The sequence below is a fragment of the Mauremys reevesii genome, linkage group 8, assembly GCF_016161935.1.
Source record: "Mauremys reevesii isolate NIE-2019 linkage group 8, ASM1616193v1, whole genome shotgun sequence".
NCBI lineage: Eukaryota > Metazoa > Chordata > Testudines > Geoemydidae > Mauremys > Mauremys reevesii.
The window spans coordinates 80024092-80036952 of NC_052630.1; the positions used below are offsets into that span (position 1 = coordinate 80024092).

The 12861-nt window shown below is 41.3% G+C and overlaps 1 protein-coding gene across 20 annotated transcripts in view; it reads left to right on the top strand.

Annotated features, from left to right (window-relative positions):
* ODF2L (outer dense fiber of sperm tails 2 like) overlaps positions 1-12861 on the top strand; it is a 56682-nt gene that overhangs the window by 24512 nt on the left and 19309 nt on the right. For 19 of the 20 annotated variants that reach the window (XR_005583792.1, XR_005583791.1, XM_039485461.1 and 16 more), the window contains 3 exons: positions 2835-2945; positions 9320-9424; positions 10186-10344. Coding sequence is in view for 18 of the 20 variants with exons in the window: in XM_039485461.1 (XP_039341395.1) it covers positions 2835-2945; positions 9320-9424; positions 10186-10344 (375 nt within the window). In the remaining 2 variants the exon portion in view is untranslated. The remainder of the gene's footprint in view (positions 1-2834; positions 2946-9319; positions 9425-10185; positions 10345-12861) is intronic. The other variant, XM_039485456.1, reaches the window with a different exon arrangement.

Sequence of the window (12861 nt, forward strand, 5' to 3'; positions counted from 1 at the left end):
AGGGACCTCAGGAGGTCATCTAGTCCAACCCCCTGCTCAAAGCAAGACCAAACCCAACTAAATCATCCCAGCCAGGGCTTTGTCAAGCCTGACCTTAAAAACCTCTAAGGAAGGAGATTCCACCACCTCCCTAGGTAACCCATTCCAGTTCTTCACCACCCTACTAGTGAAAAAGTTTTTCCTAATGTCCAACCTAAACCTCCCCCTCTGCAACTTGAGACCATTACTCCTTGTTCTGTCATCTTCTACCACTGAGAACTGTCTAGATCCATCCTCTTTGGAACCCCCTTTCAGGTAGTTGAAAGCAGCTATCAAATCCCCCCTCATTCTTCTCTTCTGCAGACTAAACAATCCCAGTTCCCTCAGCCTCTCCTCATAAGTCATGTGCTCCAGCCCCCTAATCATTTTTCTTGCCCTCCGCTGGACTCTCTCCAATTTATCCACATCCTTCTTGTAGTGTGGGGCCCAAAACTGGACACAGTACTCCAAATGAGGCCTCACCAGTGCTGAATAGAGGGGAATGATCACATCCCTCGATCTGCTGGAAATGCCCCTACTTATACAACCCAAAATGCCATTAGCCTTCTTGGCAACAAGGGCACACTGTTGACTCATATTCAGCTGTTCGTCCACCTTAACCACTAGGTCCTTTTCTGCAGAACTGCTGCCCAGCCATTCGGTCCCTAGTCTGTAGCAGTGCATGGGATTCTTCCGTCCTAAGTGCAGGACTCTGCACTTGTCCTTGTTGAACCTCATCATATTTCTTTTGGCCCAATCCTCTAATTTGTCTAGGTCCCTCTGTATCCTATCCCTATCCTCCAGCGTATCAACCACTCCTCCCAGTTTAGTGTCATCTGCAAACTTGCTAAGGGTGCAGTCCACACCATCCTCCAGATCGTTAATGAAGATATTGAACAAAACCGGCCCCAGCACCGATCCTTGGGGCACTCCACTTGATACCGGCTGCCAACTAGACATGGAGCCGTTGATCACTACCCGTTGAGCCCAACCATCTAGCCAGTTTTCTATCCACCTTACCGTCCATTCATCCAGCCCATACTTCTTTAACTTGCTGGCAAGAATACTGTGGGAGACTGTATCAAAAGCTTTGCTAAAGTCCAGAAATAGCACATCCACTGCTTTCCCCTCATCCACAGAGCCGGTTATCTCATCATAGAAGGCAGTTAGGTTAGTCAGGCATGACTTGCTCTTGGTGAATCCATGCTGACTGTTCCTGATCACTTTTCCCTCCTTTAAGTGGTTCAGAATTGATTCCTTGAGGACCTGTTCCATGATTTTTCCAGGGACTGAGGTGAGACTGACTGGCCTGTAGTTCCCTGGATCTTCCTTCTTCCCTTTTTTAAAGATGGGCACTACATTAGCTTTTTTCCAGTCATCTGGGACCTCCCCCGATCACCATGATTTTTCAAAGATAATGGCCAATGGCTCTGCAGTCTCATCGGCCAACTCCTTTAGCACCCTCGGATGCAGTGCATCCGGCCTCATGGACTTGTGCTCGTCCAGCTTTTCTATGTAGCCCCGAACTACTTCTTTCTCCACAGAGAGCTGGTCACCTCCTCCTCATATCGTGCTGCAGAGTGCAGCTGTCTGGGAGCTGACCTTGTCTGTGAAGACAGAGGCAAAAAAAGCATTGAGTACACTAGCTTTCTCCACATCCTCTGTCACTAGGTTCCCTCCCTCATTCAGCAAGGGGCCCACACTTTCCTTGAAGATCAGCTCAGAATAAAATAAATAGCATACATAATATCTGGTCTACGTTTAGTTATAATAAAAGTTTTAAAAAACCTAAACATGTCTAGAAAGTACTTTTTCCTTTTGTCCTTCTAGCCTTTCAGAGTATGCCTACACTTGAAATTGGAGCTTGGGGGTGTGATTCCCAGCTCAAAAAGAAATACTCATGCTCTGAACAAGCTACCATGATAAAACTAGAGTGTAGCCATGAGCAGCAGAAGGCCTAGCTGCCACGAGTACGTTCCCATCCAAGACCCCAGACATATACTCAGGGCTGCTAGCCCATCCCACTGCTTGTGCTGCCACAGCTACATTCTGTTTTTAGCATGGTAGCTTGATCAGAACTAGTGCGAGTATTTCTCCTCAAGTTGGGAATCACACTCCTAGCTTGAAGTGTAGACATATATTGAGAATCACATTCTCTGGTTTCAAGTACGTCACTGCTATCCTTTCAGATCCCTGTACTTTAATGTTGAAAGTGGTCACAGACTATAAAGATGTTCCAGAATTCATCATCATATCAGACATGCCAGTCAAGGTTACATAGGCAATTCAACAATATATTGTTTGATCAATATATTCCACTACCTGGGGGGAGTGTAATAGTCTGTTCTCTGTATAGTGACTATTATCCCCTATAGTCTTTGACATCCAACAGCCCTTCCAACTTGGAAAATAATTCCAAATTTTTCTTTTTTAAAATCAAGACTGTCAAATGCCTCTTTGATTTTGCCTGCATCTTAGTCAGCCAGAGAATCAAGCTGATTGAATCTTGGTTTGCCCTAGAGTTAGATTAACTCACACTCAGTCTGTCTTTAAAATGACAGGATTTATGTCTTTTGTATAGTATTTCTACTCTGGATCAAATATGAATGAAAGTTGACAGATTTAAATGAGTTTGTCACAGTTACTTAACATGCAAAATAACAAAATGTAATCATGTACAATTAAATACCAGTAGTTTAATTGCTAGTTATATAATAGTGCTGATGGTGCTTTGATTTCTTAATTCTCCACTATCAGAAAAAAAGTGTATTGCCTATAAAGAATAAAATATTTATTTTCTGTGTATTTTAATCTAGGCTTTACTTGCTGCTTTGGAAGACAACGCTGTTTCGGCTGAAGCTGAACTCTTAAATCTGCAAGAAAAAGTAAAGCAGCAGGAAAACCTTGCTGAACACTATAAAACTCAGGTGACTAATGGACCTGGAAGGCTTAAGTATCAGTTTTATGTCAATATGCAGTTTTGAGATAATGATGAGGGTCTTATTTGAGAGACAAGGCAGATGAGGTAATATCTTCAGTTGGTGAAAGACACAAGCTTTTGAGCTACATAGAGGTCTTCCTCAGGTCTGGGAAAGGTACTGAGGGCTTGGCTACACTTGCAAGTTACAGTGCAATAAAGGAGCACCGGGCGCACTAGTTCCCTACCCGTCCACACTGGCAAGGCACATAGAGCGCTGCTCTGACTCCGCAGCTACAGCGCTGCTGGTACTCCACCTTGGCGAGTGGAATAATGTTTGCTGCGCCCCTGCTGAAGCGCCGTGGTGCCAGTGTGGATGAGATGTTGTATTACTGCGCTCTGACCAGCCTCCGGAAACGTCCGATAATCCCCTTGTCATTGTTTTGAACTGACTGTAGGAATGCGGATATGCTGTTTGAAAGCTCCGTTTCTGACAACCGGCTGCTTATTTGCTGAGACAGATAAGTATGCTCCAAGACAAATTAGTGTGGAATGCTGTGTGTGAGAGAGAGCAGCAGAGGGAGAGGGGGTCTGCTGCTGTCTGAACTTACAAGACAGCATGCTGACATGCTCTCAGCCCCCCCAAAACCCACTCTCTCTCCCCCCCACATACACACCCCCCATTTGAAAAGCACGTTGCAGTCACTTGCATGCTGGGATAGCTGCCCATAATGCACCACTCCCAATGCCGCTGCAAGTGCTGCAAATGTGCCCACGCCAGTGCACAAGCAGCTGTCAGTGTGGACAGACTGCAGCACTTTCCCTACTGTGCTCTCCGAAGGCTAGTTTAACTCACAGTGCTCTGCCTCTGCAAGTGAAGCCATGCCCTCAGACTGTCACAGCTAAATATGAGGTTGAACAGTTTAGCATAAGTAGTTAGCACATATTCTATGGGAACATTGAAGGTGAAGTGCCCTATTAGTATCCCTGTAGTCATAGTACAAAAAGTGGGGAGGAGCCTTGTCTATACTACAAAGTTTTGTTGGCAAGTTATAAAATAATTTTTTTTTAAATGGAGATATACCTATCTCATAGAACTAGAAGGGACCCTGAAAGGTCATTGAGTCTAGCCCCCTGCCTTCACTAGCAGGACCAAGTACTTATTTTGCCCCAGATCCCTAAGCGTCCCCCTTCAAGGATTGAACTCACAACCCTGGGTTTAGTAGGCCAATGCTCAAATCACTGAGCTATCCCTCCCCCCTGAGTTAAGCTGCTTTAATTAAAACTGCTGCTGCATGTCCACACTATGCTCATTGTGTTGACAGAGTGCATCCACACTAGCAGAGAGGAGGCCACTGTGGTAGCTATCCCAATGTGCAACTGGCCGCAGGATGCTTTTGGAAGAGTTTGCAATGCCTCGTGGGGCAGGTACAGTGTCACATGATGCAGATTTCTCAGTCCCATCTTTCCATGGACATCCTAGTAGATTATCAGCTGCTTTTCAACTGAAGTGGTGTGGGGAGAGACAGGAGAGTGGTGTGTCCAGGGCGGGGGAGACAGCAGGCCAACTGACCTACCCTGAGGCAGGGGAGGGGGACATGCCACTCGATGTCTCCCCCCGGCCCTGCTCGGCACAGCAGTCCCTCTCAAAGCAACCCGCTCTGCCTGCCTGCGGTTCTGTGATTCCCCCTGAGTTCTCCTACAGCCTCCTCCGCTGCCAGGGGTGGCATCCTGAGCAGCTCTGAGCTCTGAATGCTAAGGAACCTGAAAACAGCACAGCAGTCCCCACCCACCCTCCACTCCCTGCAACAGCAGTCTGCCTGCTGCTGTGTTCCTAGTGCAGGGCAGAACAGGAGCATTCCAAGTTAATGATTTGCTCTTTGTTCCCAGAGCAGAGCAGCATGTTCAGCTGTCCTGGAGTCTTGAAAGGGGAGGGACGCATGCCTTCTGGGCAGCAGAGATCAAAACAGTGAGCAGAGTGGTCACTGCATGCATTGTAGGATACTGATGGAAGCCAGTTATGTTGACAAAACAAACAGCAGCGACTACACTGACCTGACACTTTGTCGCTTTAACTTTGCCACAAAAAGCTTTACGCCTCTCATAGAGGTGGTTTTATTTTGTTGGCAAAACAGCAGTGTTTTGCTGCCAAAGTAGCTCTGTAGTTTGTACACCTCCCCTGCTGACAAAACTTTGTAGTGAAGACAAGGCTATAGTGTCTAGCAAAGTTATGAATTTAAGTTCCTAGGCTCTCCTTTTGAAAGTGTTATTGTGCGGGTTTCCTTTGAGGATGAGGACTGATAGGTCAGATATAGTGTTCACTCACAGGTGATAAGGTGTTTTTGTCTTTTATCATTTTCCTGTGTGAGTTCATTCGAGACTGTAGTGATTGTCTGGTTTCACCCACACAGTTGTTACTGGGGCATTTAGTGTACTGGATGAGGTACACCACATGTTGTGATAAGCATGTGTAGGACCCATGGATCTTGAAAGGTATGTTGTAGGGGGTGTTAATCATGGTAATAGTGGAGATACCACCTGCAGGTTTTGCATCTGTTGTTCTGTCAGGATCTGGTGTTGCTTTGAGTTGCTGTTCTGGTCTGTGGAGCACTTGCATCTGGTGATGAGCTTGGAGAGGTTGTGGGGGGGGTTGTTTGAAGGCCGGAAGAGGGGGTTCAGGTAAGATTTTTTTCAGGATGGGGTCCCCATCAAGTATGGATTATAGTTGTTTGATGATACCCCTTATGGGTTCCAGTATGGGGTGGTAGGTGACAACTAGGGGTGTGCTGTCAGAGGGGGGTGTATTTCTGCACTGAAGCAGGTTCTCTCAGGGTATTTGGGTGGCCTGTTCCATGATGCGATCTACTTCTCTAGTGGACTGTTCTTGTTTAGTGAAGGTGGTTTTGAGTGATTTAAGGTGTCTATCCAGAACTTTCTCCTTGGAGCATAGTCAATGGTATCTGAGTACCTGGATATAGATAACAGATAATAACTCGAAGAAATTTTTTTGGACAAATGCACCATGAAACCAATGATATATCTGAGATACATCAATGATATTTAAGATGACTTAAGTTCCCTCATAGATTTCCACCATGACTTCAATAACCACCACCCACCCATTGAACACTCTCTGGAACACTCTGTTGCTAGCATCAACTTCCTGGACACAATGATCAGCTTCAATGGGACCCTAAAGACAGTTCTATACAAGAAACCCACGGATCACCACACTTACTTTGATAGATCCATTAATCACCCCAAACACACCAAGAAATCTGTTATTTAAAGCCAGGCACTCAGATACCACAGAATATGCTCCAAGGAGAAAGTCCAGGATACATATCTTAAAATACTCAAAACCACCTTCACCAAACAAGGACACTCCACCTGAGAAGTAGATCGCATCATGGAATGGACCACCCCAATACCTGGAGAGAACCTGCTTCAGTACAGATATAAAACCCATTCCAATTGCACACCCTTAGTTGTCACCTACCACCCCACACTGGAACCCATACATGGTATCATCAAACTACTACAACCCTTACTTGATGAGGACCCCATCCTGAAATAAATCTTTCCTGAACTCCCTCTTCTGGCCTTCAAACAACCTCTCCAGGCTCATCATCTGAAAAAAGATCCCCACAGACCAGGACATCTGGTAACAGTCCGGAGACTAGTGAGGTAGCACTAGAGTAATGTTTTGGCAGTCTGTTTATATGGCATATGGATATTTTGTCTCAGTGCTAGGGAAATACCAGTAAAGCCCATATTTTACAAATCTGTTTTAAGTTCCTTAGCAATTCCTTTGTAGTATGTGCCTTTGTTTACGGAGAGGAAATTTTAGCATGATGAATTAGATGTTTTATAGAATTCAGTGATAGCGTAAGGACACCCTTGATTGACATCCCTGACTCATCATATTTTGAAATTACTGACCAGGCAACAGTTTTATTACAAACTCGAAACCCTGCCAACAGGCCTAGCCTATGGAGCAAAGAGCTACAATAAAACTTTTAGCCTCTTGTAAGAGACAAGAGGTAGTTCCTCAGCACATCCAGCCTTAAGTAGTTATTAGGGTTCAAAGTAGTGGCTGGGCTACTTTCAGAAATAGACTGCCATTAGCTGACACCCACTGTTTTGAGAGGGAGGGGATTGGACAATCAACTGCCCCCACACAACAGCTGCAGCTCGTTCTCCATGGTGGATAATGAGCCATTATATTACCAGTTAATTTGGCATTTTATATTCAGAGTTGTCCTTTCAAAATATTTTCTGTGAAGCGGGGTCTGTCACGCTGCAGCAAATTTGAAAAAAAGAAAACATTAATACGAATATCATTTCCTGATGCCAGGAACTTAGTTTCCTCACTGCTTCTCTTGATTACGTTCTTTTTTTTTAAACAAACTTTCTCCCTCTAAGCCCAGTTTCTCCACTTACTTGCTGTTGCAGTGAAGCCATAATTTTGCTTTTTATCATAGGAATTTGTTACAGTGGAAATGATTGATGTAATTTTGATTTCACTACAAAGATGAGATAGAGGAGAGATTGGAATATAAAGGGGGAAATTCCTTGTTAAAGCACATATATTTTTGATAAGTAACAGAAGTTGGAGGCATGGAAAACCTGTGAAACACATGTAAGAAGAATGGGTTTACCTTTAAGTATTCTGCAGTGTAAAAGCTCTTTTTAACTGAAGTAGTATTTCTCTCTGTTAATTCTGTTACAAACATTTTAAACAGAACAGCACTTTTTTCACAGGCAGAATTTTCTAGTCTGCAATAAGATCTCATCGCACCAAATCTAAATTATGGTAAATTAATGTTGAATATTTTTATCCCCATGAGAAATAAAAATTCAGTTACTGCTATCTAACTAAAAGGGCATACAATTTGATCATTTTAAAAGTGGTGGTCCATTGACTTCAGCAGGAGCTTCTGGGTCCTCTGCACCTTAGAAAGCCACACCAGACATTTAGGTGCCAAAAAATGTGTTTAGGAGCCTAAATTTATGCACACAATTTTGAAAATGTTGGCCTTGGCCCTTTAGAATCAGTCCAGCTCCTATTGAAGTCAATAGGAGCCTGTCCAGTGACTCCAATGGGAGTTGCATCAGGCCCTTAATGAATAACTGGCAACATTCATTACACCAAGGATGAATTTGACCCCATGTATCTTAAAGTGATGAGAATTTTTGAAATTTGGAGTCATGGAAGTATGAGCTCTTGAAATGGCTAGATATATTCATATTTATGTATTTATAACTTTTTGCATATGGCCTTTGGCCATAACAAAGCCTTTGAAATGAAAGATATAGGTGCTCATAAATTATATTAACCACTTGTTGCCTTTTATTTACTGTATGAAATAAAGTAACTTTAAAGTGCAGTGACCCTCAAGTGCCTGTGTAAATTCAAGTGAATTGTTTCAAAGATTGTGGGTTTTTTTTTCCATGATAAGCACAGAGGCTTTTCATTAAAGTCTGTGGGTACGTCTACACTACCCGCCGGATCGGTGAGTAGTGATCGATCTATCGGGGATCAATTTATCCTGTCTAGTGTAGACGCAATAAAATCGATCCCCGATTGCTGTGCTGTCAACTCCGGAACTCCACCATGTCGAGAGGCGGAAGCGGAGTCGACGGGGGAATGGCAGCGGTCGACTCGCTGCCGTCCTCACGGCCAGATAAATCGACCTAAGATACGCCGAAGTTGCATATTTTAGGTCGACCCCGCCCCCCAGTGTAGACATAGCCTAAGTGTATTAACATGAATATGTTAATGCTATTTGGGCTTTGTTAGATGAGTTTTAATTGCAGGACAGAAAAGTTTGCCTCTAAAAAAAATAACTACAATGCTTGAATTAATACATGGGAACCTCATCTGAAAAGTAATTTGGTCTTGTTTGAGTCCCAGAAGACTACGTTTGCCATTTACACATTTGGAAGACTTCATCAGGTTGACCGGGTGTCGCACAGCAAGGAAGGAAAACTGTTGCAATTGGGGAGTGATGCAAGGGGGTTCAAGTAAATGAGTCAGATAATAGTCAAATAGTGCCAAGTCACAGTTTCTGCCACTGCAAAGATATAAGTTTGGGGGCAACAAAGTCAAAATAGGCTTTCTGCATCTGTACGAGTACAATACATGGCTTGGAATAGGGAGCAGTCTCCAGTTGCTCAGCAGCTTGGGTGGTATTCAGTGTTTCTGCAGCCTACTCAGTTGTGAAGGCAATTATGAGAATAGAGAAAATGAATAAGTAAGTATAGGCAATGACGAAGTACCATTTGGGGAAATGAAAGGCTGTTGCTTGACATAAATGCTTCCAGCTTTAAGGAATGATGGAGTAGCATTTGCAAATATATGTAAAATATATTGTATCCTAGGTACAAAAATTACAAACAGAAGCAGAAGAATTGAAAGCCAGATACGAAAAAGTGTTAAATGAAAACAAAATAATAACAGAAGCCAAAAATTTAGAGATTAGTGAGGTAAGTAGTCCACTTTAACAAACAGTATAACATGGTTTCATGGTATTTTATAGAACAGTGAACCTCAGACTGGCCTGGGAACCACTTGCTGGTGGTTGTAAGGTGGTGGCTTTCCTGTTTTCCAGGTACTAAATTGCATAAAATGATGCCAAAAATACATTAAATACTTCACTAACATTACTTTTCCCTGTAAGCAATTGCTGTAATCACCACAGAGTGAGAATTGCAGAGCAGGAGCAGCAGTCATTCCCAGGACAGTAACTAGGTAGGAGGTGGTCAACACTATAACAATTTGTGAACCCACCATAGACTGTTCATATTGACTGATTTGTTTGTTTGCTTTTTAAATACCAATCAGTGGCCTAGTTTACCCCCACCCTCAAGAAAAACTGTGGAAGCTGGACAGGGAAGAAGGAAATTACTGTAAGGTTTGCTTTGCTAAGCATCCTACAAATTAGCATTTTAGGAGTGCAGTAAACGTACAATAACATTGAAAATGTTCATGTTACTTTTCATAAACATTTCATTACATTTTCAGTTTCACTGAGCCCTAACTAAAATATAGGGCTGGAGGGATGAGTTTGTGCCATAATGTTCATTCCATTTTTCATTATTATTGGAGGAATAACATTATGCAAAAATGTGTGTAGAATTTTGGATGTATGTATTGTGTATGTTATCATATGGAAAGCTTTTGAAAATTTTCAACAATTAATTTATGGTTTTGTACCTACCTGTTTTCCCTTAATGCTACCGTGCAGGTGAGGAGCCAGATACAGGCTCAGTTGAAGGAGTTAGAACATGTTCGTGACTTACTGAAAGTAGCTGAAGAGAGGCTGCTGGAGTATCAGGAAAACCTGTTGTCCTACAAAAGGAGCTATGCAGACAAATCCAAAACCATTAGGGAGCTACAGGTTCAGGTGCTTAGAGCATAACCATTTAATAGTAAAGTATCTAAATGATGTGGAAGAAAGTCTTGGGAGTAGTTTTGCCATGTGAGGGAACCCATGTCAGTGTTCTCTCATCCACATACTTGCTTAATAGAACAAAAGTTCCTTCTGCAGCAATTGTGATGCTCTTTGTGATATGTGCTGCCTGCCTTTTTTTGTACGTTTAGAGAGATGAAATTGCAGCTTCAGTCCCTAACTGAAAATTCTTATTTATTTTTGCATTTAGATTTTAGAGCTTTCTAATAAGAAAGACCTCTTCCCTTTTGAATAATTAGATATGTTAAACGTGAATCCCTAGCTGAATCCTAGAAAGTTTTTCTTGTTAATATACTGTACAGTTCTAAAGGACACCATTATATCTAATGGAGTAATTTCAATCTCTGGATTTTTTTTCATGTATGAAAATACTGCATTTTAAATGCCTAATTTATTAATTGTAATGCCTAATTTATAAGCTGGGCAATACTTGTTCAGGAAAATGGCTACAAATCATAAACTTCAAAGCAGTAAATTATATCTTTTCTATTTTACAAGTTACATTGTATTTTACATATAAATATACTAAAAAGGACACTTCAGACTTCTAAAAAAGATGATTTCCAAGTAATTTTTAGAGGTTTCGTTAGTCTGTATAAAAAAAAAAAAAAAAAAAAACTAGCAGTGTTAGAGACTAAACAATTTTATTTCAGCAATTTATTTGAGCTAAAGCTAAGCTCTTCTGGATCTGCAGAATGGAACACACAGGAGACAGGATATATAGGATACAAGACAGAGAAGATGAGGGATTATGCATAATAACAGGCAGAAGGCAGAAATGAAATGATTGAGATGAGACAGGAGGAAAAAGGAAAAAAAAAAATTTTTATAATTATGATGGAAAAGAAGAAGAGGTGAGAGTAGAATAAGGAAGGAGATATAATAAAATGAATGACAGATTCATTCCCATTTTTTTTTTTCCCCAGTTAGTGTTGTTTAGTTTGTTAGTTTGCATAGTTAATTCAAGTCTCTCAGTCTCTTTTTTTCTCTTTTTTTGTTTTTTTTTGTTGCAAAATTGCAACCTTCAAGTCTGTCACTGAGAAAGGTTGAAGTGTTCTCCCACTGGTTTTGTTTTGGTATGTTATGATTCCTGATGTCATGTTTGTGTCCATTTATTTTTTGAGACTGACTTTTTTGGCCAATGTTGTACATGAGGGGGCAGGGCTGGCACATGGGCACATATATGCATATACGTTGGTAGCTCATCTCAATTGATGATACCTCTCTGCCTGTATGCATACTTCCTTTTTCCTTTTCTCTGTGTGTATATATATATCCTGTCTGTGTGTGTGTTTCCATTATGCGAGAAAAAAGTGAGCTAGCTCACGCTAAGCTCATGCTGAAATAAATTTGTTAGTCTCTAAGGTGCCACAAGTACTCCTGTTATTTTGCGTAATTTTTAGAGTTTTTAATCACTGTTTGTAGTACCTCTTAAGGGCCCCGAATGTGTTTTTCCTCCTGTTTTTAATATACATTTCATTTTTCAAAGATTTTGATTCTGAACATTGAGAGAAAAACAACTTAGTTTTTTTTATTTTAAACTTAAATTTATGTGACAGACCATATATCTTTTTTGTGAACTAGAATAATCTGAGACAGCAGAGCTCTGGGAAGTGTTTGAATTAATGGAGAAAACCAGAAAGAGTCTCCTAAAACTTATTGACAGGTAGTCAGTGGCAAAACTTCCAATGACGTCATTAGAAACAGAAAGAGGTCCCATGTGCTCTTTTTATGATCCGTATAAAAATACAAGCTCTGGATTTTATGTTAAATTTCTTGGAAAGGTCATCTTTATAGCTATAGGACCAGATTCTGCTCTCACTTCAACCTGTCCAAGGCCTCAATTCAGGAAAGCACTTAATCACGTGTTTAATTTTAAGTAAATTCCATTAATTTCATTGAGAATAAGCATGTACTTAAAGTTAATCTAATGCTTGCATGCTTTCTTGAAGAGGGAGATGGTCCTGAATTGAGGCCTAAATACAGAGGAACTCGGTCGCAAGGTTTTCACTGTGTACCCGAGATCAGAATCTGATCACTAATTTGTCGACATGACATTTAAATTCAAATAATCAGTATTTTTCTTCTATTATATCTAGCTGTAGTCTCATATATATAGTTAAAGTCTAGTATATATGTTTGCAAAGTTTATTGCTCTTTTCAAAATAAATGCTTTGGTGCTTTAATGAAATCCATCAGACAGCACTCCTAAGCTGCTCCTGCATAACAATTGTACATGTAGGAAAATGGTAAGGAAACAAATATCATTATCAAGCTTCCAAGCACTTTTTATATACTGTGAGGACAAAATCATTTTAAAATGGAGAAAAAAGGCTTTATGAGCCAGATTTTGCACGAATTTAAACCTGCCCAACTAAATGTATTAGGTTGCAGGGGTAAACCAGCCCTAAGTTCATGCCTTAATAAGTCTTTAGGTTACAGTATAGTCTG